At 36.0% G+C, this 25,845-nt stretch overlaps 2 protein-coding genes across 3 annotated transcripts in view; one reads left to right on the top strand and one right to left on the bottom strand.

The window, feature by feature from the left end:
- Window positions 1-3,273, bottom strand: part of LOC129574341 (uncharacterized) — a 12,410-nt gene extending 9,137 nt beyond the window's left edge. Inside the window, exon 1 of one of the 2 annotated variants that reach the window (XM_055456205.1) lies at window positions 2,612-3,273. In XM_055456205.1, coding sequence (XP_055312180.1) covers window positions 2,612-2,657 — 46 coding nt within the window. In that variant the 5' untranslated portion in view covers window positions 2,658-3,273. The remainder of the gene's footprint in view (window positions 1-2,611) is intronic. The other variant, XM_055456204.1, reaches the window with a different exon arrangement.
- Window positions 3,274-19,589: 16,316 nt separating this feature from the next.
- On the top strand, window positions 19,590-22,490 carry LOC129574439 (acetylcholinesterase-like). Its single transcript, XM_055456491.1, has 9 exons — window positions 19,590-19,696; window positions 20,167-20,458; window positions 20,675-20,973; window positions 21,046-21,143; window positions 21,223-21,333; window positions 21,453-21,628; window positions 21,911-22,015; window positions 22,125-22,247; window positions 22,321-22,490. The coding sequence occupies exons 1-9, from the start codon at window positions 19,633-19,635 to the stop codon at window positions 22,487-22,489; spliced, it is 1,437 nt and encodes a 478-aa protein (XP_055312466.1). The 5' UTR covers window positions 19,590-19,632; the 3' UTR covers window position 22,490.
- The last annotated feature ends 3,355 nt before the right edge of the window (window positions 22,491-25,845 follow it).

Raw genomic sequence — 25,845 nt, 5'->3', positions numbered from 1 at the left:
TCTCTCTCTCTCTCTCTCTCTCTCTCTCTCTCTCTCTCTCTCTCTCTGTCTTTGCCAAACGTTTCTAATTGCTTTGATGCAGCAACAATGACGCAAACCGAGATCGTGTTCGACAAACGATGATGTAACGAGGAAAAAATATGATGAATTATTATTATTGCAGCCAGTTTATTATGTTCTGATTTGGCAGCGGCTCATCAATAAAAAATAATTTACATCACTGTTTGGCCAGCATTGTTGGCACAATCGAAGTGTTAGTTAGTCATTGTCTCCAGAACCAATTTCAACACAATCAAACGCTTCGAGATTTTATAATTTTCTTTTTCATTCGTCAGACACATCGAAACGCAATTTTTCAAGTCTTTCCGCTAGTCAATTCCGTTTTCGGGGACACGGTGTGTTCAAATTGCATGTGGGTAAATTATTGACGAAGAACGTTTTTCTGATTTTACCAACAGAAACTGTCACCACCGGAAACAGATTGTTAGCATATTTTTGCATTAATGATGTCGTTATTCGGTTCCGACTGCCATCGTCGTCGTCGTTGTCGTCGCCACCGTCGTGTGTGTGTTGAAAATTTATTGCAATTCACAATTCCGAACAAACCGGGCCAATGAGTCATGCCGGTGCCATTGTGTTTGATGAAGAATATTAATAAATTTAATAACAATTCGATTTGGGCAAAGAAGTCTAAAGTACAGTTCGAGGCGCATTTTTTCGAAAGAGAAGAAAAAACCGCGAATTTCTGAGCATTTTCATAGTTGAATTCCGTCTACTCAAGGAACTCAAGGAGGCAATACAACGACCGCACCAAGTGGGTGTTGCAAATTAAATTCAGCTGTTCACTAAATTCATCAATGATTAAAGTTTAACTCCTGCAAATTCTCCCTCAGAAAATGACAAACACAGAAAAATTCTCCTGTAGAAAAGGACAATGACTCTAAATCGCCACTTAGTTGACTCAATTTACAGTGAAAGACCGACATTCTTGTTGTCATGTGAACAAATGGAATTTGTTAATAGCCTGAAAGGCTATCCCCGAATGAAATCTTCCTCATCTTTTTCGCTTTCGAATGAGTTCTCATCGAATTCTCTATTCGAAAGGACAAGAATTTTCACCAAAAAGAATCGAGTGGTTAAGTTATTTTTAGTATATTTTATCCCTTGAAATGAAATAAAACTTGACCTTTCGATAAGTTCTACTTTTTAATTAACTGCATCTCCACTGCTCATATAACTGGCACATTTCGATGAAATTTGTCTTTTATTATGGAAAATAAAAAAAAATCAAAGTCTCAAATTGCGGCCCTCTATCTTGTTTAATCATCAGACTCTGATTTATATCCTTCTTTAAAACATGCTCGAACTGATACATCAGATAAGCCTTAATGGCTTTGATTTCATTTGATTTAGTCAAATGTTTAATTTGTGTTCTATTTAATGGCTCTGAATGTAGTTTCATCCACTTGATTTTGCTTGTAATTCTCATCTAAATGGCGATTTAGAGTGATATGACCATGGCACTTGTAATGCTACTCAGATCCCATTACCACCTGCACACACAATTCATTTTAATGGTCTGATTAGAATGAAAGGAAGAATTGTCTACTCATTTCAGAGGTATTTTTGTTCGCTTCAACGTGTTTATTTTCACCGTAAATGTTTTTTCTATTACAGCAGGCGCATTGCATACTTGAGAGACGCATTCAAGTTTGCGAAAGGCGAATTTCCTTCTTCAAATGACGAATTCCCATCGTCAAAATGCGCATTTTCGATTCCAAAGACGAATTTTCGCCATCAAATTGTGCACTTTCGTTTCCAAAAGTTAGAATTTTGTCTTAAAACGGTTAATTTCTTCCCTAATGGAATTCAGCAACTTAAAACTATATTTTCTAGGTAGTATTTTTCTAGTAGTATAAAAATTTAATGTCTCATTCCAGTGCATGTTTCTGATGAGAAACCATGTGATATGAGAGTGAAAGAGGTGTTAAACAATTGAGAGTTGTGTATGTTTCACTTAGAAACAGTTCTCGTTCCATTGCAATCGAAAGATAAAATGTCCAAAGTGCATAACATACACCTGTATCCTAATGCACACACAAGAAAAAGAAGAAGAAGAAAAAAAAACCATTCGGAAAATTAAACAGAACAATTGTCGTCGTCGGTTGAGTCAACGAAACATTGAAATTTTTAATAGGTTTCTATCCCTCTCTCTCTCTCTCTCTCTCGCTCACTCTATTTTTTTATCGGTGTTTGTGCAACACATATTGCGTTGCCGCAATCATTGGTCGTTCGTTGTTCCTATTTTAACATCTATTTCCTCTTTACATTGTATCGTGTTATGTTGTGTTTTCTATAAATAAATAGCTTCAATTCAAGCGAATGAAGAGACAACAGAAAAAAAAAATTTTGTCTACCATATATACAAGTCAAATTTTACGACCCGCATCTATTCTTTTCATGTGTATGTGTGTATATAAATGTCCACAAAAAAAGTCTATTTCTCGGAAGATTATTTTCTTGCGAGAGAAACTCCGTCTGCGGATCGTATAAAAAAAAATCATCGAAAAAAAAGAAACAAAATAAGGGCAATCAAATACATTTTACCAACCTGTTGCTAATGCACAGAATAAACTCAAAAGGATTACGATTTTCATCTTGAAAAGTGTTTGTGGGGGGCGGGCGGTCTACAAAGAAGACGGAAAAAACGATTCGGCGGCTATTCGATAATGTGGTTTCGGATGATTCCTCGAAATGTCACGAGGAACTTTTGATCACGATTTATTTTTATCTCTTTAAAAAAAAACAAACGATTTTAACGATCTTATCACAAGATGGTTTAAACAAAAAAAAATCTGTTTTGATCACAATAATCACAAATCAAATCCTTCGGAAGACGTTGTTCTAACTTTTTGATCAGTTTAAATCAAAAAGACCAACAAGCGGAAATCCAAAATTCACCGTTTTATTTAATTTGCGCACTTTTCGGAATCTTTTTCTGTTATTCTATTTGAAGAATAAAAAAAAATTCAATCGAACGGCCACTTCACCAGAAATCCAAAACAAAACGTTTCGCGTGTTTTTTTTCTCTATATATTCGTTGGGTAGGTAGAAGAAAAAAAAAACGTTGAAGCAAGTGAAGAGAAGATATTTTCAATTCGCGTTCGATCGGTTGTGAGCTCAAGAGAATACTAAACAATTGACAATGATCGTAGTTTCAAAGTCAAGTTCACCGAACAAAATGCTTCCATTTCATTAGTTATTTTGCTTTAAAAATGTCTTGCCCCCACCATCGTACACCACGAACAAACCATATCATCATCAATAGTCGGGGCTCACGGGCCTAGTCACCGTGGCTGCCGCGTTGTGCCGCCGCCACCGCCACCGCTGTTGTCTTCTTCATCATCGTCATCATCATCACTACTGTCTTCTTCCATATTCACCAATTCGTTTATTTTCCGAAGCGTATGTGTGTGTGTGTTTTTTTTCTATATTCCTCTTCATTCCGATCGATTGTTATTGTATTGTAGGTTTGTTTCGTTTTTTTTATTTGCCTTTTTTCCCTGAAAATAAGAAAAAAAAAATGTTTTTTTTTCTTCTTCTTTTTCCTACGCTCGAAGAGCCGCGTGCGCGCGTCAGCATGCGCGCATGTCTGTGTGTTTTCGACTCTTTCTCTACATCATGATTGCGGTTCGTCGTACTCGATGTATGATCATCGTTGAGATTCTATGTAGACCATTGTTACCTATCGGTGCCTATGCCACTCGGCGATATATGTGTACACGAGCTCTTTTTTCGTTCCTCTTCGTCGAGTGTGTTCGCGTAAATAGCAACAGACAGGAGAAAAAAAAACGATATATGCACACAAGAGAGATACACACCATCCGCACAAACACCAATGCGATGATGAGTGTGTAAAAACGCGCATGCAATCGGGATCGAATGCGATCGGGATATTTCTCATTTGACTGCGAACCCATTCTATGCTGATGATGATGCGCATGCTGAACGTCCCAGGTAAATTTATGACCTCTGTCTATTGTGAACATTCGAAGTATATATATGTGCGTTTTTAGAGTGCGAACCCATCCAAATCCAACAGCTACGAACCATATGAAATTTAACACACGAAGCCTCATTATTATCATGATGATCAGGGTTTTTTTCGGCATGTTTCACCATCAAATTTCATTCATACAACAAACAAATCCTGACCATTTGACCTTTTTAGTTGTTCCTTTTCAAATTTGCATCAATTTTTAAGTTTTCATCAGTTCTCATTTTTATTTGTTATCTTATCGATTCACCGACTTCTTTGCGATTATCAATGTTTCAATTTATCGATGTGGATCCACATAAAAAATATAATTTTAAAATACTTTTAATAAATGAATCAGAAAATCAATTTTCGAACACTATTTTTTCTGCAAACACAAAGTTCAATGGAAGGTAATGTGTCTTGATGTTTTGATGAGTAAACCAGTTTCCTTGAATTAATTGAAAAATGCTTAGAAAAGTGCCAAGAAAAATGCTGTCATTGCAGAAAATAATTGAAAGATATGACGAAGAATGCTCAAAATTTGATCTTAATATGCCCAGGAATACGTCATACTGTTCTTTTTTTTCTTCTAATTTTTAGATAAAACGTGACAACGTGCTAACATGCCATTTTGATTTCATTTGAAAATGAATAAAAACTGTCGTGAACGACGTGAAATGATGATGGGACAAAATCTGAGAATATCTTCCAAATTTGATGTATATCTAGAAAAACACGCTTTTTGAGTTAATTTAATTCTTATTTCTATATTATTTCTTATCACTTCAATTGGATTTTCTCATTAAAAGTTGATCGCCAAGAAATTGCATTTTCTGAATACGTTTTTTTCTATTGCGCTGAAGATGTCTTCTTTTATTGTTGTCTTCATTTTGAAGACGTTGCTTTTTTCCACTCTTTTATGCTGACTTCATCTTAACGACTTCAATTGTTCGATTCAATTGTATTTAATCAATTCTATTTCATCGATTTATTTAAACGAAAATGCTATTTGCTAATTCAAAATGAAAAAAAGAATGAATCGATTGAAAAAAGCAGAGTCAAAATTTCAACCCAACAGAAGAAAAAAGAATGAAGATTATTTCACAAAAAAGTGCTACAAATGAAGACGATTCAAGCGTATAATATGATCGTTTAAAAGCATCGGATCATGTTCGCTGTTTGAAATGCTAAAGCAATCATCATTTGGATCGAATATAAAACAATCATCGTTAAATGACTTTATGAACTTCATTTAGTAGAAAATGTATGAGCGATAACGAAAGTAATCATGTGAATGATCTGTGGGGAAAAAAGGCAAGTCTCTTTTGGGTTTTTCGCCGGTCGAAATGGATGACTGCGAAACCGAAATAGAAACTGAAGAAGAGAAAAAAAGGCGAAAACCGAAATATGAAGCAATGGACAATGTGATGAGGTGATCGTTTGCGATTTGTAATCATGTACATCGCGTTGGGCTACGCGCGCCTGCGCGCACGCTCCCATTGAAAGTGTGAACGCAGTGTTTGGTAGTGTGCGACTTGATTCGATCCTTTTTCGATGCACCAAATGTATTCAAAAGATTTGATGTTGTCTCAATACGAAAAAAAAAATGCGCAACAACAAAACGACAGCAACGAACGTAGAAAAACGTTCGATGGCGCGGAGAGCGCAGCGTTGTCGAACGATGGAAAAGTGTGCAAAAGGATCTGAATCGTTACCTAACGAAAGATTCGTCTTTTTGTTTATATTTTATCATCATCATCGCCGTCGTCGTCTTGGCCTCAAACACCACCACCGATTGAATTTATAGACACAGCGTTGTTGCATCGGGCAGACTTCCTCGGCCGTTTTCTGTTTTCTATATATCTATTCTCTCTCTCTCTCTCTCTCTGGCTGAAATGAAACAAAATCAGAAACGAACGATGGAACAGAAAACGAAAACCGAAAGAAGAAAAAAATTCATACATGCACGATCATCGTAAAATACCAAAACGAACAAATGCGTTACCTGCTGCACACACATACACTGATTCACCGCTGGTCCGCTCTCCTTTATCTTGCTCCAGCTCTTTCTCTCTCACCATCTTCGTCTCTTTCGCACAAGTGCAAAAAAGAACTCCTCACATCTGAAATCGACTGAAATGAGAAAGAAAGAGAGAGAAAGAGAAAGAGAGCAGAAAAAAGACGCACACACAAGGCACTAAATAAATAAATAAAGAAAAAGCCCAATAAAAATGGCAACAACAAGAAATGTTGTAATAAAAATAGCCGAAGAATTACAAAATATGCGCTGAAGAATTGTCTTTTGTTATTCGCATCAGATTCGATGCTGAGTTGATTCTTTTTTCTCTCTCTTTGCTCATTTAGTATCATCGTCGTCGTGGTTGTTATTGTTGTTGTTGGCTTTGATCAATTTTAAATCTACACTCGATTTCGAACCCGATCTTCATAGTTTATGATCGGAGTGTAAAAATTGTTTTTCATTTCGTTTTGAAGGTTACAATTCATCACGCATTTCAGACAACGCACACACACACACACCCAACCAATTCCACTTCTTGTTCTTCGTCTTTCGTTTGGAATAATTTGAACGTCATAACATTGTTTTGCACTCAAACGATTTAACACATTTCGGTTCTTAATTGATGGAACAATTCCCTCTACTTCCTTTTCAGCGTTGCTCTTTTTTTTATCGAAGCGTGTCATAATTTTTTCGTGTGCCATTCTCACACATTTCACTTTGGATAAAAATGCGAAAAAGATTTTTCGGCTTAAAATCCAAATAAAGACGCGAAAATGGAATTATGAACGAGTTAAGAAAAGCAATCCGATGCTTAGAACATGAACAGCGGAGAGAAGCAATTTTTATCCGCTATAATTTACATCGAAAATGTTCAAACATCATTTTCGTTGATTCATGCTGGTTTCAAGTCGAGAGAAAATTACATTTTCGATACGACACAAACCGATTACTTGATTTGACGATGGCATTGCATTGCATGCAACATGAAATTAAGTCACACTCAATTATTATCATCAGCTTTATCGTCGATGTCGAATCATTCTTGTGGCAATTTTCAATTTAGATAACACCCGCATAAAATGATGTGATGAATTCTTTAAAAAAGATAAAATTCTAATTGGATTTGCATTCACAAGAGCAATTTTGACGTGATTTTGAAGGAGGAAGGGAGGAAAATGAGGAGGAGGAGGAGGAGAAGAAGAAAGAAAACGAAATAGAAAAATAAGAAAGACTAGAAAAATGATTCTAAATGAGTTTACGCAGGTAAAAAAAATTGAAGTTCAAATAATAATTAAAATAGTGGCGAAATACGCATCGGATGGCAGCAAGACCGAAAACAACTTAAATGACAACTGTAGCGACGCGAGCGCCCTCAATTTCAATAGGCAAATCAATGAAATTTCGGAATTTTTGGCCGAACTAAACAGTGCGACAATTTGAATTTTCTTGATGCTGCCACCCAATGGAAATACGGTGATACAAGTAATGATCATTCTGATTGAATAGTCGTTCGCTTTTACTTCTCCGCAAACATAGTTTGTTAAGGAAAAGTATTGGTTTTTTGTGTTCTATGAATTTTAAATTCTATGGAGTGCCATTTGTCGATTTATCTTCCGCTGCGATACGTTTATTAATCATAATAGAAATTGCTCTCTTTTCGCTGGACTCGATTTCGTTTTCTCCGCTAAAATTTGGTGAAGCTCCTCAAAAATGGTAAATTGGTGGTCGGCCAGCCGCAACGTTCTACAATTATTCATTTTGCCCTTAAAGCTATTATTCGATGCCGTGAATACAATTATCTTCACTGTGTATATCCTTTGTCCTGCATTTTTTAAAGTCCAGTGGATTTTTTTAAGTCCAGTTCTCTAAGTATCCACTTTTCACATTTGAAATGTCAAACTGGTATTAATTTTCCGCAAACCTTGTTAGTTTTCATCAGTTTTGAAAAGAAAATTGGATGTTTTCTTCATTTTTTTTATCGACTCTCTCCTCATTGGTCATTTCATTGGTTGAAAGTAACATGAATCGATAATTGAAGCGTGTTATATAGACAATATATATGAATTGATTCGATCTAGTGATGCGAATTTTCCCTGTTCGGTTATGGGAACGTAATTGATGTGTGGCGCAAAAAGTGTCTGTTGAAATGGCCAAAATTCAGTTAATCCAAATGTTCAAAATCTTCAGATGTCATAAATTTTTTTGGAAGACATCGCAATGGATTGATGCATGCAGATACATGCTGTGTTCGATTTCATCGTTATTTTTTTACGATTTAATAACTGTGGCGCACAATGTGATCTCGCCGCTTTCAGTGAATATTAAAATAAATTAGCTAAGCTTCAAAATGATGTGTTTTCGTGTGTTTGTGTGAATCGCGAGAGGATATTCCATTTTGTTCTGGTGCAAAGATTTATGTCTTAGGCGTTTTATTGTATGAAATTTGCATGCGATATAAGGGCACGGGAACACATGCAAATGTGATGATGCAGACACACCAGATTCAATAAGTGTGTGTGTGTGCGGCGCAAAATCGATTCCATTGGTGTCTAGTTTCAATGTAAATAACGACACGAAATCGATGCGATAAAATATCGCGTCAATTATGTGGATTGATTGAGGCGGTGGGATTGTGATGTGCGCGTAAAATGCTCAACATTGATATTGATGTACATTGTAATAACATTGCCATAAAATCGAACGCGATACAAGTTCATTCGGTTGACTGTTCTGGCTCTCGCGCCAGTTGTATGGCGGATTTTCTCGCCGTCTCAAATCAAACTCTCGTACTTTTTTAAACCATTTTCTCGCCGTTTCCTACCTTCTCTTGGCTTCTTTAGTCGTTGCCGTTCTCAGTTGCCGTCACCGTTCTCTGTATTCTTGCTCTTTTCGGCTCTTGTTCTTTTCAGCTCTTGTTTTTTCTTTGGCTCTAGCTCTTTTCGGCGTTTGCTCTCGAATACGGTTTTGGAGAGTCAAGTAACGTATACCACGGGCGACAGATGGCAAATTTACAACCAAAAATGCAAACGCGAGTGTGTCCGTGTTTGCGCTCGTTCCTATTGTGTGTGTTTGCACAATCAATGGCTTGATTTGAGTGAACGAAATGAAACTGTTTTAGCCGGAAATTCGCATTGGCCAATTCTTGACGTGCACACACACACACACAACGTTTCCGATAAAATACGTCTCGATGCAGCATATGTGCTAGTTTGTGCACAAAAACTTGCTGCAAAATGCAATTAAATCGAAAATCGCTCTTAATTATCGCTGTGATTATTTTTGCGGAAAACATTCTAATTGCTAATCGTATGCATGCAGCCGAAGATAGATACCATTTCGAATTTTCATCAGCATCGTCAATGCGAACATGGACCACAAGCTCTCTGAATCAAATAGATATACTATTCAATCGTTATACTTATATCAATACAACGCTGACTGTAGTCAAAGTCTTTTTGGCATTCAAAAAAAATAATTGAAAAATTAAAATTTTCGCCCGTCGAATGAATCGCGAGGCATCTCGAGAGACTCAGGAATAATGTTTCGTAAAATCAATTGAAATCGAATTAAAGTCGATGGATTTGATAAGTCAAAGGCGTTACAATAATAGACTATCCGACTCCGATCGACGTTATGAGAATCTACCAAATTATTTCTGATTTTATTTTCTTGAAGGAAAATGAAAACGCACCGAAAACACTAGCAATAGTTATCCCGTCAAAATTCCCACCAAGAGGCGGCAACATGAATCCAAACAACGGTTCATATCTTCTTATTTTTTGTTCTTCTTCATAATAACATAGCGATAATAATCACGGCACACGAAAATTCCAATGTTAAAACGGCCGCAACCAAACTGCTTCGCAGTTCAAGGATTAGCATTTCGATTTGGAATTTGAATTAATGGCCAATCTTATTTGATAGTATCATCAATTTGATACGCGGCGTGCAAAGCATATTTTTGCGTGTACAGACGAATCTGCAGCATGCAAAAGATGGAAGAAGAAGCTGAAGACAACAACAACAACGGACAGAAAAAAACAGCAACCATTTTCATTAGGCGATGAGCTCCTTTGCCATTACGCAGTGGCAACAATGTACAAGAATCCAGATCCAACAATAAAACTAAAGTTCTAATTGTTCTTCCTCTTTCGTACATTTCTTTTGCGCTATTTTGATTGTTGTGCGTCGAGAGAAAGAATAAAAGATGGAGAGAGAGAGAGAGAGAGAATCACGGCCAATAAAACATGCTATTCATGTTCATCAGCCGCACACGATAGAAGGTGGTGGTGCTGGTGGTGGAGGCGCTTTTCTAATGGCTGACCATTTTCATTCCGATGAATATCCATCTCAAATGATTTTCACGTAGAATGTTGGATCGGGAGCAAATGACCTCCCCAGCTTAATACCTCTCACACCTCGGCACACGGTTTTCGTTTTCCAAACACACACACACACACACACACACTCATCGACGAATCGACTTAATTGACGATAATTTGGTTTGATAAGACCCCGAATGAAATCCAAATGGATTGGCATAATCAATAGACGTTCGAATCTATCCCGGAAAGCACACACACACACACACTAAAGCAACAGAATCTAAAGAAAAAACATCGACTACTATCAATAGTCAATGTCGACTGTTGTATATTAGATACAAAGAAAATATGTATTCACTCTCTCTCACTCCGTCTCTCTCTCTCTCTCTCTCTCTCTCTCTCTCTCTCCATCTCACAAAACGTGCGATTTGCTCTTGCTCTCGTCCACACAGCATACACACAAATATCGCACAGCACAAGCAACGATACACAACCGGATAAATCATGATCGATGGAATCTAGCGAAAATAGTGAACACTAAACAGCATTCATTTTCAGCTTTAAAAACATTATCGCTTTTCGCACGTTGTGTCCAATTTCCGTCCCGCCACCCACTTCACCCGTACCAGTAAGTATAGCAAACGAACGAATAAGACGAAGATAAAATCGATCGAACGTAAACGTAACAACAGCATTACACAACTCAACAATAATACTTTTTGCAGCACTATTTTCTTTTCACTTGTTCCGTGTGCATCCAACGAGAATATACACCATTTGGATTCGAGAATTCATTAAATAGTTGTCGAAAATGAACACATTCTCTCACACTCATGCGATTATTCTTCCTTTAGATTTTAATCGTTTTTCTTTGGTATCAACACGAAATGCAGAAAAATGAAATTGGCTGAAAAAAAAACCACCATGAGTTTTTGAAAAGAATTTCTTCTATTCCTTTTGAGCAGTGAAAACTACTGTTTTTTTTGCTGATCAAACTAATCAGATTAATTGAATTTCAACTGGATTTTTTTCTTGGATTGATTGAGTTGAATGCAAGAAACTGTTGGGTCTCTTATTGAGAGACTCTTTTAAGTATAAGAGATAAGGTAAGGAATTTCTCAGCAGTTGGAACCCTTTAATTCAGGGCTTAAAAATAGATTTACTTCTGCCGCTTATAGCTAATGAAAGTCTTGCAAAATTGAATAAGAAGATGAACATCTATATTGTGTTTCACATCGCGATTCTTTATTGATCATTTGTGTAATTTCAAAATTATGTAAAATTGATAATTGTTCCGATGCTATCGGTCACTCGCTGATAAATTGGATCATTTAATGGTTATCATTTTGCGTCTATTCAACCCGAAAATTCATCGGAAATATTCGTCTCTCATCTTAAATCACACGCCATTCGAAACGTCATCCGTTTGAATAGAGTTCGCACCAGAATCATCTGGAAAATGGCTGACAATTAGTAAAAGTTTAATTCAATGGGTGAATACACGTCATAATATATAATAATATCAATATAAACCGATAAAATTTGCTGATTGCACGTGTATTAGGAATTGTTTGATTTTAACAATAGCGCCTCATGTCATATACCGTGTCTGAGTTCAATGCTCTGGCTCTTGTTTTTTCTTTGGATCTCTCTCTCTCTCTCTCTGTCTTTCACACACACACACACACACACACACACACACACACACACCTCCCAATGGGAGGTTCCCATCAACAGTGATTGTTGGCTAGAACATAACGTGTTTCACTTGAATAACTTTAATCGATAATACTTTGTTGTTGTTGTTGTTGTTTTTTTGCTGCTGAATTGAAATTCATTCGTCGTATTGCATCAAATTTTTTGGATGGACGGAAGCAATTTATTTGGAGAGTAATTAGCGAAAAAAAACTGTAATACGGTGATGAAAATCAATTAATCGAATAGCAGCGAATCAAGAATAAAACGAAATTGCTAACAAGATGGAAAAACAAGTTTTGAGGTGATAATTTTCTAATAACCATTGGCCTTGGTTCGAAAATGAAAAAAGTAAACATTCAAAAGAGATGCGATTCACTTCATCATCGTTATACTCCATTCATTTTACGTCGATTCACATCACATCATACAATTCTAAAATTTGATATTTTGATTCAGCCAACAACGATCAAGAAAAAAAAATCGGACGAAAATTAAAACAAATGTTCGCCAATTGAAGAAAGAATGGGCAACAAATCGCATACACATTTCAGCTGACTGAAAATCAATCGAAAAGTAATTTTTCAAAGAATGAGACACAATATTGATGCCAATCGAAAAACTTGTGCCGAAATCGATCCATTTGGATTTTTGAGCATTTTATCGGTTAAATCACATACTTTCAAAGAATTCGTTCAACTTCTTTCAATATCTCTGCTATTCACAAGTGGATATATGTAATTTGTTGATCGTCAAACAATTTGACAGCAGCAAATGATCGCAAAATAAGTATGATCTTTCATTTTGACGAGAGACCGAATGCATGTCGAAATATGTTCGGGAATGATTCTGAAATAATTGGGTTTTTTATTCGTTCGATTTTCGAGCACAATTATGAAGTGATGTGTCAATCAAAATTTATTAATCAGAAAAATTGAATATTTTACGGAATTCAATGGAAGGCACATTTGAAGCATGATTCTGTTGCTGCGAGAAATCGAAAAAATTGGAGAAAGAGAAGAGAAGAGAGAGAGAGAGAGAGAGAGAGAGAGACGCGATTTTAATTTCGGGTGGTGCGCACATGAGAGATGAGATGAGCAAAAAACACACACACGCACACACACGAAACCATCACACAATACACTGGCATGACTGGCGAAAACAATTTGAAATATGTTTGTAATACAACGAGCATATGTCTTCTATCTGCATATCTGATGTGTGTATATAGTGTGTACTCTGCTCACAATTCATGGCGCATGCATAATAGATTCCTGACTCTGGCATTTTCTTCTCGTCGTTTTTTTCTTTATACACATTGCTTTTATCATTCTTTTTTCCCAACGCTTTGGTGTAAGAAAAAAGAAGACGAGAGAGAGAGAGAGAGAGAAACAAAAAAGTCGTTCTTTTTTATGCTTTCTTTTAGGTCCTAACAACATGTATCTGGTTTTATGTGTTTCGTGGACACACGAATGCAAAATGAATGTGCTCGAACATTATTCAACCCGATCATGCATAGAAGATTGCATAGCTAATGTTCAAGCTTCATTCTCATTAAATGTGCTCTTGTCACGACTTTTGCACTCGATGTCATTCGATTGGACCCACTATTTTTTTTCTCGTCGATGTATACGTAAATTACCTAAGGTAATCACTATCATACAAATACATTAGAGTCGCGTATTGTTACACGCAAAATTGAATCGAAACGGTTTTTTTTCAGTACTGTGAATACTCAAAATTGAACGACCCGAACGTGTCATCCGTAATTGGTGAGTCAAGCGAAAATTCGTTGAGTTTGCAAAAAATCGTTTTAAATAATATTTTCATACGATCGCATCGGAATACCAAATATTAGATTTCAAAATCGTGAGATCAACGGATCGAACATCGAATCATCGTTTTTTTTTCATTTATTAATAACGAAGACGATGCGTTTCATTTAATTTATTATTATTATTGGGTCTGGGAATTAGTTTTGTCGATTTTTTTAAATTTTCAAACATTTATTTGAATACCAAAATGAAATTACATTTCAATCAAAATATTGTCCATCGGAAGCGATGACCTTCTGCCACAATGTGGGCAATTGACGGATGCCTGCCTTAAAAAATTCCTCATCTTTTGAGGCTATAAATGCATCGAGCCAATTTTGGATTTCTTCAACTGAAGAGAACCGCTCTCCGTCCATATGGTTTTGCATCGATCGAAACAAATGGTAGTCGGAAGGAGCCAGGTCTGGGCTATACGGGGCGTGAGCCAAAACTTCCCATCCGCTATTTTCCAAGTAGTTTTTGACCGATTTCTCAATGTGTGGCCGAGCATTGTCATGTAGGAAAATCAATGTCCCTTTTCTGGTCTCCCATTTCGTGCGTTTTTCTTTGATTGCTTGTTTCAAACGTATCAATTGTTGTCGGTAGAAAGGCCCATCGATGGTTTGACCACTTCTCAGCAGCTCATAATACACCACTCCCTCCTCATCCCACCAAATAGACAGCATTACCTTGTCGCCGTGAATTTCTTGTTTTGGCTGTGATGTTGCTGGTTGGCCGGGCTTAACATACGATGCTTTGCGCTTGGGGTTATCGTAATGAATCCATTTTTCGTCACCAGTGACAATTCGATACAGAAAACCTCTTTTTTTGTGCCTTGCGAGCAGCATTTCGCAAGTCACTAAACGCCTTTCAGCTTGCGCTGGCGTCAATTCATGTGGTACCCAATTTGACAACTTGCGAATGAAACCAAGGGCCCTTAAACGATATCTAACAGTGCTTCGGTCAACATTCAATGCTCTGGCAAGCTCATCTTGAGTTTGACTCGAATCTTCATCGAGCAATGCCTCCAATTCCGCATCTTCAAACTTTTTTGGCTGGCCGGGACGTTCCTTGTCTTCCGTGCTAAAATCACCACTTTTGAACCGTGAAAACCACCGTTCACATGTACGTTCCGATGGAGCATGCTCACCATAGGCTTCCACCAACATTCGATGCGCTTCAGCCGCAGTTTTCTTCAAATGAAAGCAAAAAATTAATGCTTGCGGGAAATGTTGCTTTTTCGGTACAAAATTTGACATATTTAAGGCGCAAAAAAAAATGTTTATCCAAACTTCGATGAAATGATAGATGATGATTTTTGTAGTTTGACACTAGACCACTCATGTGAAAAAGAAAAAAGTATTGCCCGATACAACCATGCAAAGTTACGCCATCTTTTGAAAAATCGACACGATTAATTCCCAGACCCAATATTATTTTAAATTATGTGTATTATCATCTCTCTATATTTCATACATGGCAGTGAAATTGACCGTAATCCCGAATTCTCCTCATTGCCGTCACAAATCAGCAGTTTCAAAACACATTGACTTGTGCTTGTGTTCGAAATTTTTTCATAAATTTCGAACGTTCAAACTTAACAAAAATTGTTCGAATGATCCAAATCAAACATGCGCATGGGGGATTCCGGTTTGTCCCACATTTCTTTGTTTTTATCGGGACAAATTTTCTCCCATCGAAGATTTTTCAAAAGTGTGGACTTTTTTTAGGTCTTTACTTTTTTCCCGAAATCAAAATTCCAACACCCTCCTCCTCACGGAAGATGGGGGGATCTTCCCCAATGAACCATATACGTGCTTAAATTTGCCTATACATGGTTAGGGTGGCTCTTTTGCAGACAAGTTGCGATTTTCTATCGGGCAACTAGTTTAAAAGTTGTGGCTCGATCCAAAAAGAAGAAAAATGCCTTCTATATCGATTTTGGAATACGCTTACACGTTCCGAAAAAATAAGGCGACTAGAAATCCAAATTCTGGTACATTTTTGGCATTTTACGACTTTTTCCTTGCCTTTATTGTATGTTTCAATATATTTTTTGCTTTGGGATCAAAGAATCTGACACATATAACATGGAAAAACAGTACTGAAGTGATTTTATAACGATTTTTGTTCATTTTTTATGAAAAATATGTAAATTCCCTCAAAATTTCGATAATTTTGTATGGGAGGTACCCATAAATCGCTTTTGATTGGCTTCAAACTTCCTGAGATTTTTTTTTCTGGCGAAAAAATAAGATTCTGAAAGTTTCATGCTGATCGCATTTGCGCAAGTTTGGTTTTGGTCCATAAATTTATTTGAAATTTCCTTGAACCTTCAGTTTGGTCATAACAGTTCAATGTGAATTCCCACTAAACCAAGAAACATATTTAGACCGTATAGCACCTAAATTCTTCGTTTGACATCCCTCCATAAGATTCCAGTAAGAAACTGTACTGGTCCAATCGATATAAGTAGTTTTGAGCCCACCAAAGTCTCAAAAAGGAGCCAAATTCTCTTATTTTCCACTAAATTTTGTACAAAAAGTACTGTAACTTTGGATAGAGGTATGATATCAACGCATGTTATAGCTTAAATGAAAGGTATTGAAGTCTCCTCTTATACAGTATTAAAAACTAATATAGTTTGTATAAATCATAAATTTGAGGCCTTAGAATCTCTACGTATAGCCCCAAAATCATTTCTCAAGGCATATCCCAAAAACTAAAGTCCATGTTACCAAACTGATAATAAAATCGGATTTATAGACACCAAAAACAATGAAAATCACCATTATCTTGCTAATTTACGTTTAATTATCGAAATTCGTAGCAATTATAAGCATAGATGTAATTTTAATATATGGCGTAGGCTGTTCTCTTATAAAAAAAACAATTTTTACAAATTCAGCGTGTTAATTCTTGATACAGTACAAAAAAGGACTTCAATACCTTTCATTTAAGCTATAGCATGCGTTGATATCATACCTCTATCCGAAGATACAGTATTTTTTGTGAGAAGTTTCGCTCAATTTGACCACTTTTTGACACTTTGATGGGCTCAAAACTACTTATATCGATTGGAATTGTTAAGTACCTTACTTGAATCTCATGGAAGGAGAATTTAATACTATGAATTTAAAGAATACAAAGAATTTAAGTGCTATGTGGTCTAAATATGTTTCTTGGTTTAGTGGGAATTCACATTGAACTGTTATGACCAAACTGAAGGTTCAAGGAAATTTCAAATAAATTTATGGATCAAAACCAAACTTGCGCAAATGCGATCAGCATGAAACTTTCAGAATCTTATTTTTTCGCCAGAAAAAAAAATCTCAGGAAGTTTGAAGCCAATCAAAAGCGATTTACGGGTACCTCCCATACAAAATTATCGAAATTTTGAGAGAAATTACATATTTTTCATAAAAATGACAAAAAATCGTTATAAAATCATTTCAGTACTGTTTTTTCATGTTATATGTGTCAGATTCTTTGATCCCAAAGCAAAAAATATATTGAAACATACAATAAAGGCAAGGAAAAAGTCGTAAAATGCCAAAAATGTACCAGAATTTGGATTTCTAGTCGCCTTATTTTTTCGGAACGTGTTAGCGTATTCCAAAATCGATATAGAAGGCATTTTTTTTCTTTTTGGATCGAGCCACAACATTTAAACTAGTTGCCCGATAGAAAATCGCAACTTGTCTGCAAAAGAGCCACCCTAATACATGGTACACAAGTTATGCCTAATTTTTACACGTTTTAAAACAAATAAAAAATATATAGTTAGCTTTTTGTTGAATTGTGTAAAATTTAACTAAAATCTGGACATAAAATGTGCATAATCTAGCATGCGTTGCTGCGTCATTACAGCCAGCTGAATTATCTCGTTCATTTATCCTATGAGATGCTGAGAGCGATATAGCAATCACTGGAATTCTGGGTAAAACTCTAAAATTATGATAGAAAGCTATATTAATATATACATTACTTGAAAGATGAGACCTTCCCATAAATTTTGGTACCCCATTCATTAAAATCGGTTGAGTGGCTCCCGCACAAAACATGTTTGAACTCACTAAAACTCGAAAATCAGTGAAAAATAGCAAACTTTATTCGGTAAATTTATTTTTTTGCAGATTCAACTGCAACCTAGGCATTGGAATCTAATTTTCCCATGAAAAAACTAATCCACGCCAAATTTGAAGACAACCGGATGAAAAATTAGGGTACCTCTACAATGATTTTTGTTCGAAAAATAACCGAATTTATTCAATAATATATTCAATTCATTCCAAACAAGAGAGTGTTCGTGTTCATTTGGAAACATCGAAACTGTAAAAACAAACCACAGGGGTATATAATGTAAATGAGATATATCGTCCAGTTTTTCTAGACCGAAATAAAAATGATTAAATTATTACGAACGAACGAACAAGAACACTTTTCGTTGACACCTCTACTTCGGACTGTTTACTAAATGATGGCCTGAGAAGAAAAACCTTTCCTACAAAATCTGTGCGCAGAACACAAACACAGAAATTTTTTAGTCAAAAGGTGAACAGCAAATTTGCGAGCGCAAAAAACCTAATATATTTACAGCGAGCGCAAAAGCATAACAGGCCTACTTATACGGAGTTTGCATGCTAGTAGGCTTGTGTTTTGTAATTTCGGTGTTTATGTTCTGCGCACAGGTTTTGTAGGAAAGGTTTTTGTTCTCAGGCCGTCAAATAATGACGTGACAATTTAAAAATATGTTTTAATAACGATATTAATGATATTAAATAAATGTCTATCATTAAAAAAAATTAACGTCATCACTAATGTGATGCATAACCGAACAACACGCACGTTGTGTGTTCACATCAAATTTTTTTCTGTTGAGGCTTTCTCTCTATAAATATGGCAATGTTCTGGTTTTTATCCATTTAGTATTAACTGAAAAGTGCAATAGGTTAAATCGTTGTTTTTCGAGAGTGTCAGAGAAAAAATAGTAGTGTTATCAAAAAACTTTTAGAAAGATTGTAACAAATTATTTCGTCTTTAGATCCTGAAGATGGCTTTCAGAAAGCCGAAATATATCGATCAATGAAATAACAAAATTTGTTGCATTTTAATTCGGAACGAAGGAGGCGATACAAGCACAACACACACACTGTGTGTATTTGAATAAATTTCACCGTTCCGGCAAAACAAAAACCACAGTCATTCGACTGTGTTTAATAACAAAAAACTATTGTTCATAAAACGGAATAACGAAAATATCTCGATATAAAATGAAATCGACATCGTTTTGTATCTTTTTATTGAATATAATGAATGAGATATGGAACGTGGATTCAAATTGTGGATGTGAACCTCATCCTCATCCTCCTCCGGATACTCTTCCAGAGGATAAAATTGTTATGACATTAGACGGGAGAGTTCACGGAAAATTGGACCAAACATATTTGAAACAGATGAATTATTATGCATACAGGAGTATTCCATACGCCAAAGCTCCAGTTGGTGAGCTTCGATTCAAAGTGAGTTGACGACAAAATGCAAAACCACAGACAAAAAAAAAACAAACAAATATTCAGATTTTTGTGTTTGCTTCAAATCGATGTCCAAAAGAGAAAAAGAAACGAAACACTTGCATAAACGATTGAATTCGATTTTTGGGCACCTGAACCGATTGGATCTTGGAAACCACGCATCAAAGATGCATTTGACTATCCGCCATCTTGTTTCCAAACGGATATGTTTGATCTTCAGATTGAATATAAAAGTGAAGATTGCCTTTTCTTGCATATTAACGTTCCCGGTATGAATTGAATTTGAATGACATATAAATTTCGAAAGAAACAAAACAACAAACATAATGCATTTAGTGCATAATTTTGCAATCGTGTGTATTTCCAAAAAATTGAACATCAAAGTAAAGTTCATGACTAGCACTAAGATTTTTGGATCTATTGTAGACAATTTTGTAAATTGTCCAACTCTGGTGGAAATTTCAAAAGCAACCGCAGCATTGGACAATTTACAAAATCGTCTACAATGTGACAACATTTACAACATGGCATGGCTGGAGTATTTCCTTCCAGACTTCCATCAGTCAGGGTTTAAAATTTCCCATCTTCTCGATGGAGTCTCTCCATTGATTAGCTCGAGCTAAATCAACTCTTCTAAGCTAATCAACGAAGACTCCATTGAGAAGATGGAAAACTTTAAACCCTGCGTGTCAGTGTATGAGTGGCAACCGAATATATTAGATCATTTATCTTCTTGTAGCCGAAATCAAACCAGATGAAAGATTAGCCGTGTTGATCTACATCCATGGCGGTGCTTTTATGGCAGGTACCAGTACGGATATATATTCTGGCCCGGATCCTCTCATCGAACAAAATATCATTTATGCTACCATAAGTTATCGATTGGGAATGTTCGGATTTTTGAACCTCGATTCACCGGAATATTCGGGGAATATGGGCTTGAAAGATCAACAGTTAGCGCTCAAATGGATTTATGATAATATTGAATACTTTTCGGGTGACAACAAACGGATTACAATTGTTGGTAATAGGTTGGTAATTTTTCGTACACATTTAAGTCGAAAAATGGTAGGAAGTCAGATGATTTTCATACAAAAAAATGCATATACCAAAATATACATGCACTTATATACATGTATGTATTTCTTATCGGAAAAGTCCCATTTTTTTGTAGAAAAATATGATTTTCTTTGGTGTATTCAACCTTTTAACCTATACTGTATATACTCTATTTCACACCACAACAGTGCTGGTTCAGTTTCGGTGCAGTTACACATGCTATCAGAAGAATCACGAAAATATTTCCGGAATGGGATTCTTTCCAGTGGAGTGATTGATAATTATTGGTCCTTTTCGAAGCATTCAAATCATTTGCACTTGGCATACGAAATGGCAAAACAATTGGACCAGCCACGAGATTCGTTTGACGATTTAGTTGATTTTCTGGAAGAAGTTCCAGCAAATGAAATATCTGCATATGCATTATCTCGTCGTGGATTACTAGAAAAGCGTACACTAATGCTTGATTTTACGCCAACTATTGAAAGTATGTTCAATTGTTTACAAGTTTACATCCAGTTTGAAAGTGAGCTTGAAATTTTTGAATTTGAATTTTTAGGAGAAGATGCAATTCAACCTTTCATGATCGAATCAGTCGATAAACTCTATGACAAACCCGATATAAAAGTCGATGCCATGTTTGGAGTCTGTTCGTTGGTTTGTATGGCACAGTTCTCTTATAACCAATGAAATTCGGTTCAAACGTTTTTATTTCCCTTTGTACTGTGTTTTATAGGAGTTTTTATTCTTTTATGATAACGAAGGAAGGACAAATCTCAAAGATTTTGACGAAAATTTCAACATAGATTTGCCATTTAAGGGATTTAATTTGTCATTTGACTCCAAGGTAATTGCCTATTTGAAATAGGCTATTTCAAAATCCATTTATATGAGCATTTCTTGAAAATTGATGTGAAATATCAACAATTTTTTGTTTCGATTTGATTTGATTTTTTTTTTTTGAAGGAATATCAAAAATTGGCAAAGCAAATTCGTCAGTTTTATTTTGGTGAATCGCCTATTGATGAGACAACTTTAGTTCAATACCTTAATCTTTTCTCGGATATCAACTTTACTTACGCAATAGACAAAGCGGCAAAGAGACACGCAAACAAAACATCGTCCAAAGTATATTATTATCGGTGAGAGTGATTTTGGGCATGGATGGGGGGTTTAAATTTTTGACAGAATTTTCAAGTCGTTCCTTGTGTCTTTTATTGTGTGTACAACATAATTTCAAGGATTTTTGACAGATATATAACTGGAATACATCGAACTTCTCTGACAATCCCACTTATTATAATATTGAAGCATATGAAAGGAGAACCAGATGTGTTTCACTTACGAATTTTTTATCAAAAAACAAAATGTTGGAAAAAAATTATATCGTACACTCAATAAATAGAAGAAAAAAATAAAAACAGGTTCGCTGCTGACACAACATTGAGTCTGACCAAAACACGGGCAAAAGGTGATGCCAAAAAGATTCCAGCAGCCACCCATGCAGAAGATTCATTCCATTTTGCAAGGTGAATTTTATTATCCTCAATACATCAATCATAAATATTTTTTCCTTTCATTTCAATATCAAATAATATTTGACAAATATATTGGCCATTTTTTTGGTTTTGCTTTTAGTGTGAGACCTGCCAAAGTGCTTTACGGAATACTTCGAGAGACTCCAAATGATAAACAAACACAAATTACCATTAAAACTATTGAAAATATTTGTAAATTGTTTTCCAATTTTGTGAAGTGGGGGTAAGTTTTATCATATATTTAATTTATAAATGAAAGATTCACATTAATTTTCATTCAAAATAATATCATATAGGAACCCAACTCACAATGATGATCCGATTGCTGGATTTCTTCCCATTCAAGGGGATACAATCAATTACATTAATATATCGAACGACGGACTGAAACTAGGTGTGAGTCCAAATGCAAAAACCAACGAATTCTGGGCAAACATTGATCGGCTAGTCAAACAAAGTAGTTGAAATCGAACCAATTTTTTTTAAATCTCAATTAGACATGCGTGGCTACCCTGATTTCCTGAAAGAAATATATCAGATTTACCCACGTTAATGACTAACTTAAATAATTATTTCGAACCAAATATGCTGCAGTTAATTTCTATTATGGTCGCCTGATAGTTACTCTTCAGTCAAAATGTCCAAAATTAGTCGAATCACTTTTCATCGACTTGAATCAAAATATATTCACATATGAGTATCTTTTGATTATTATAATCGAATTAAATTCGCAAATTAAATGCTTATTATTGAATGTAGTGCTTAATAAATACCCAGCAATCTAACAGTGGCCGAAATTTTGATATTGAAATCATTTTATTATGTGCAATTTGATTGCTAGTTTGACTTGCGCTCTATATTACCTTATCCCATCTTATGTTCATTAATTTTTCCCAGACCTGGGAGTACTGGCACTTGGTTGATTTTTGGCCATAGATAATTAAAAAAATATATTCATAAACCTGGATTCCTCATGGTTTAGTCAGGGAATGCGATTGACATAAATCAGAGAGCAATCAAATCCATTGTTTAAAAGTGACGCAAATGTGTCTAATTTTGAAAGGGCAATTTATTTTGTCATATTCTTGTTTCTGTGCACATTCTTGTCTATAACATGACAACCGCTTGATGTGGACTAAAAGTGCACAAGATAAAATTATAGAGGACACCTTGAAGAATAAAAATGCTCTTTGAAGAAATGTGATCCAACGTACGATTTACGTTATACAGCTGTTGAAATATTGCCCGTCTAAAGGCGGTTACATGCACTAGAGGGTTATGTATTTGTGCGGAACTCGACTAAATATCAATTGTCAAATTCAAAGCGAATGGAAGAGTTGTTTGATTGCCGATTGCATGATTTTCACCCCAGTACAGATATCCGTTTCCATACAAAGAACACGTTGTTTGTATGGGAACGGAATTCCGTAGTGGGGTACAAAATCATGCACCCGAGACAATCAAGGGTCAACGAAAAGCTTGTCCATCTTTTCGAAATGATTTTTTCGTTGCATCGGAAAAAATCGAGTGCAGAGCTGACCTATTCGGTGCTGGCACTTACCTCGTTGGGTGCGCACCTCATACTAGGTGCCAAAAATTATTTTTTAAGAATTTTTTTTAAGTAAATATCACCAACTTAATTCTGAAAAATTGTATCAAGTTAAAAAAAATCGGTTTTGTTGTTGTAGTCAACATCACGGTTCAGAGAAAAGATACGAACATCCATTTCCAGTATCAATGATACCTTGAAAGTAGCGACACGCAACAGCGGTTTTTTTTATAGCAGACAATTGAGTGTCCCTAACTGTCAAAATCTCAATATTCTACGTTATTCAAATGTCAAAATAAGAACCGCCGTAAGGGTGCAGTCACACTAGGAAACATGGATTGGAAACATGTTTCCAGTTCCCCATAAGATCCTGTGTATTTTTGTTTCCACTAAAATGTTTCCTGTAAACAAAATTACATTGGACCTTATGGGATGTTTCCAATCCATGTTTCTTAGTGTGACTGCACCCTAAGAGGGAGATACGGATTTGAATTGTTTTTGTTTTGAATGGAAAAACACGTACAGTCAAGGTCACGGAGACGATGACATGAGTGTTGAATTTCATTCAACGCCACTAAGCTGTAGACATCTCTCTTCGGCTTTACGGCAAACAACAGAACCAACACTGAACATGAAAATGACAATTTCAATTGTGTTTGTTTCGTTAGTTTCAACTGTGCCGCTACGAGAGGTCACTTTTGTCGTTTCTTGTTGTTATTTTACATGTAAAATCAATGGTATTAGACGAGGATGGACGATGATGCTGAGCAAACAAATGATAATAAAAATTTGCTGGCAAAAGCATTGAACGTGAAAAAAGTGCAAGTAATACGAACAGAAGCTATTAGCGTTTAAATTTGTGAGTGTGATTGAATAATGCATCAGAATAAAGTGAAGTTTCAATAGATTCCATTAGATAGTTTTAATTATGGAAATGGTGAGATGGAAATAAAAAGCGAAATTAATAAAGAAGTGAAATGGAGTTCGGTGTAGTTCTACTACTACTGCTGCTGCTGCTGCTGCTGCTGCTGCTAATAAATAGAAGGCGAATTAATATTTTACTCATTATGAAAACGAAGAGAGCACGTCAAAGAATTGCTGTGCGAAAATTGTTTATTCTGCGAGTGTTAAGTTGTACGAGAGAAGAGATCAAGATGTTGTGTTGATGTCGACAACAAAAAAAGCATCGCTTTTGATGCTCTCGTCGTCGTCGTCGTCCGAATACCGATATACGTATTGGCATCTTGGCTATGCTGTTTCGCCTGCACACGAATTCAAAGAGCTTTGTGCGCTAACGCGCGTAGCCCATTTCTCGAATAGAAATAACAAAAGATAATTGTAGAGAATTATAATAATTTTCGCTGGGTGCATTTGTAAGACGTTCGTTTGTATGGGCCGAGGATGTGCTTGTTATTTTTCTTTCTTTTTTTTTTGCTTCATTTGTTGTGTCTGTTTGGCTTCGGGTCAACATGAATATTCGCGAGAGTCTCACTCACTCTGTTCCGCGCTAGCGAGTGAATGGGCGCGCGCGCACTGCGCACATACCAGAACTCTATTAGAAAAAGATGAGACGCCGGAACGAGCATTTCGTACGGAATGGGAATGAAGTAGAGTGTGTGTGTGTGTGTGAGCGAGAAAGAAAGCATGCGAAAAAGAAGAAAATGAAAAGACCACGTTGTTGCTATATTGTACAATCGAACCTCTTGCTTGCTGCTTATATTTTGTTTGTTTCGTTTGTTCGGCCGGTGTGCGCTTTTTTTTTCATTTTTCGTGCATTTTATACGTACACTAGGTTTGTTGCTGTTGTGACCGCTGCTGTTGATTTTTTCTACATTCGCCAGAGAGTTAACGATAATGAACGTTACCTCGACGTATCCATAACCGATTCTAAACGAATATAGTTTATGTGGTTTTTCTTAGAATGTTCTCGATTTAAAGCGCAAAAGACGGCATGGACTTGGTGCGGCTTTTAACACGGCTGTGAAACTAAATAAATTGACTGAAACCATTTTCAAAATGAATAATAGCGCACAAAACCGAACAAGAGAGCGAGGTAGATAGAGGAGAGAGAGAGAGAGAGAGAGACACGGAATAAGCAAACAGAGATCAGTGAGTTGAGCACGGTGTATACGCTCTGGTGTCAAACATTCCATTTTATTTTATCGAGAATAAATTGTATGCACTCACTCTGGATGTTGAACTCTATGGCAATTCGATAGACACGATGAGAGAAGGAGAGAGAGAGAGGCCATTGTACAATCGCTTCGGGGCC

Source organism: Sitodiplosis mosellana, unplaced genomic scaffold, assembly GCF_009176505.1.
Source record: "Sitodiplosis mosellana isolate CC-2019 unplaced genomic scaffold, AAFC_SMos_1.0 Smas_scaffold_6162, whole genome shotgun sequence".
Taxonomy (NCBI): domain Eukaryota; kingdom Metazoa; phylum Arthropoda; class Insecta; order Diptera; family Cecidomyiidae; genus Sitodiplosis; species Sitodiplosis mosellana.
Note: the sequence above shows the minus strand (reverse complement) of the source record. Positions and strands in the feature narration are given on the sequence as shown.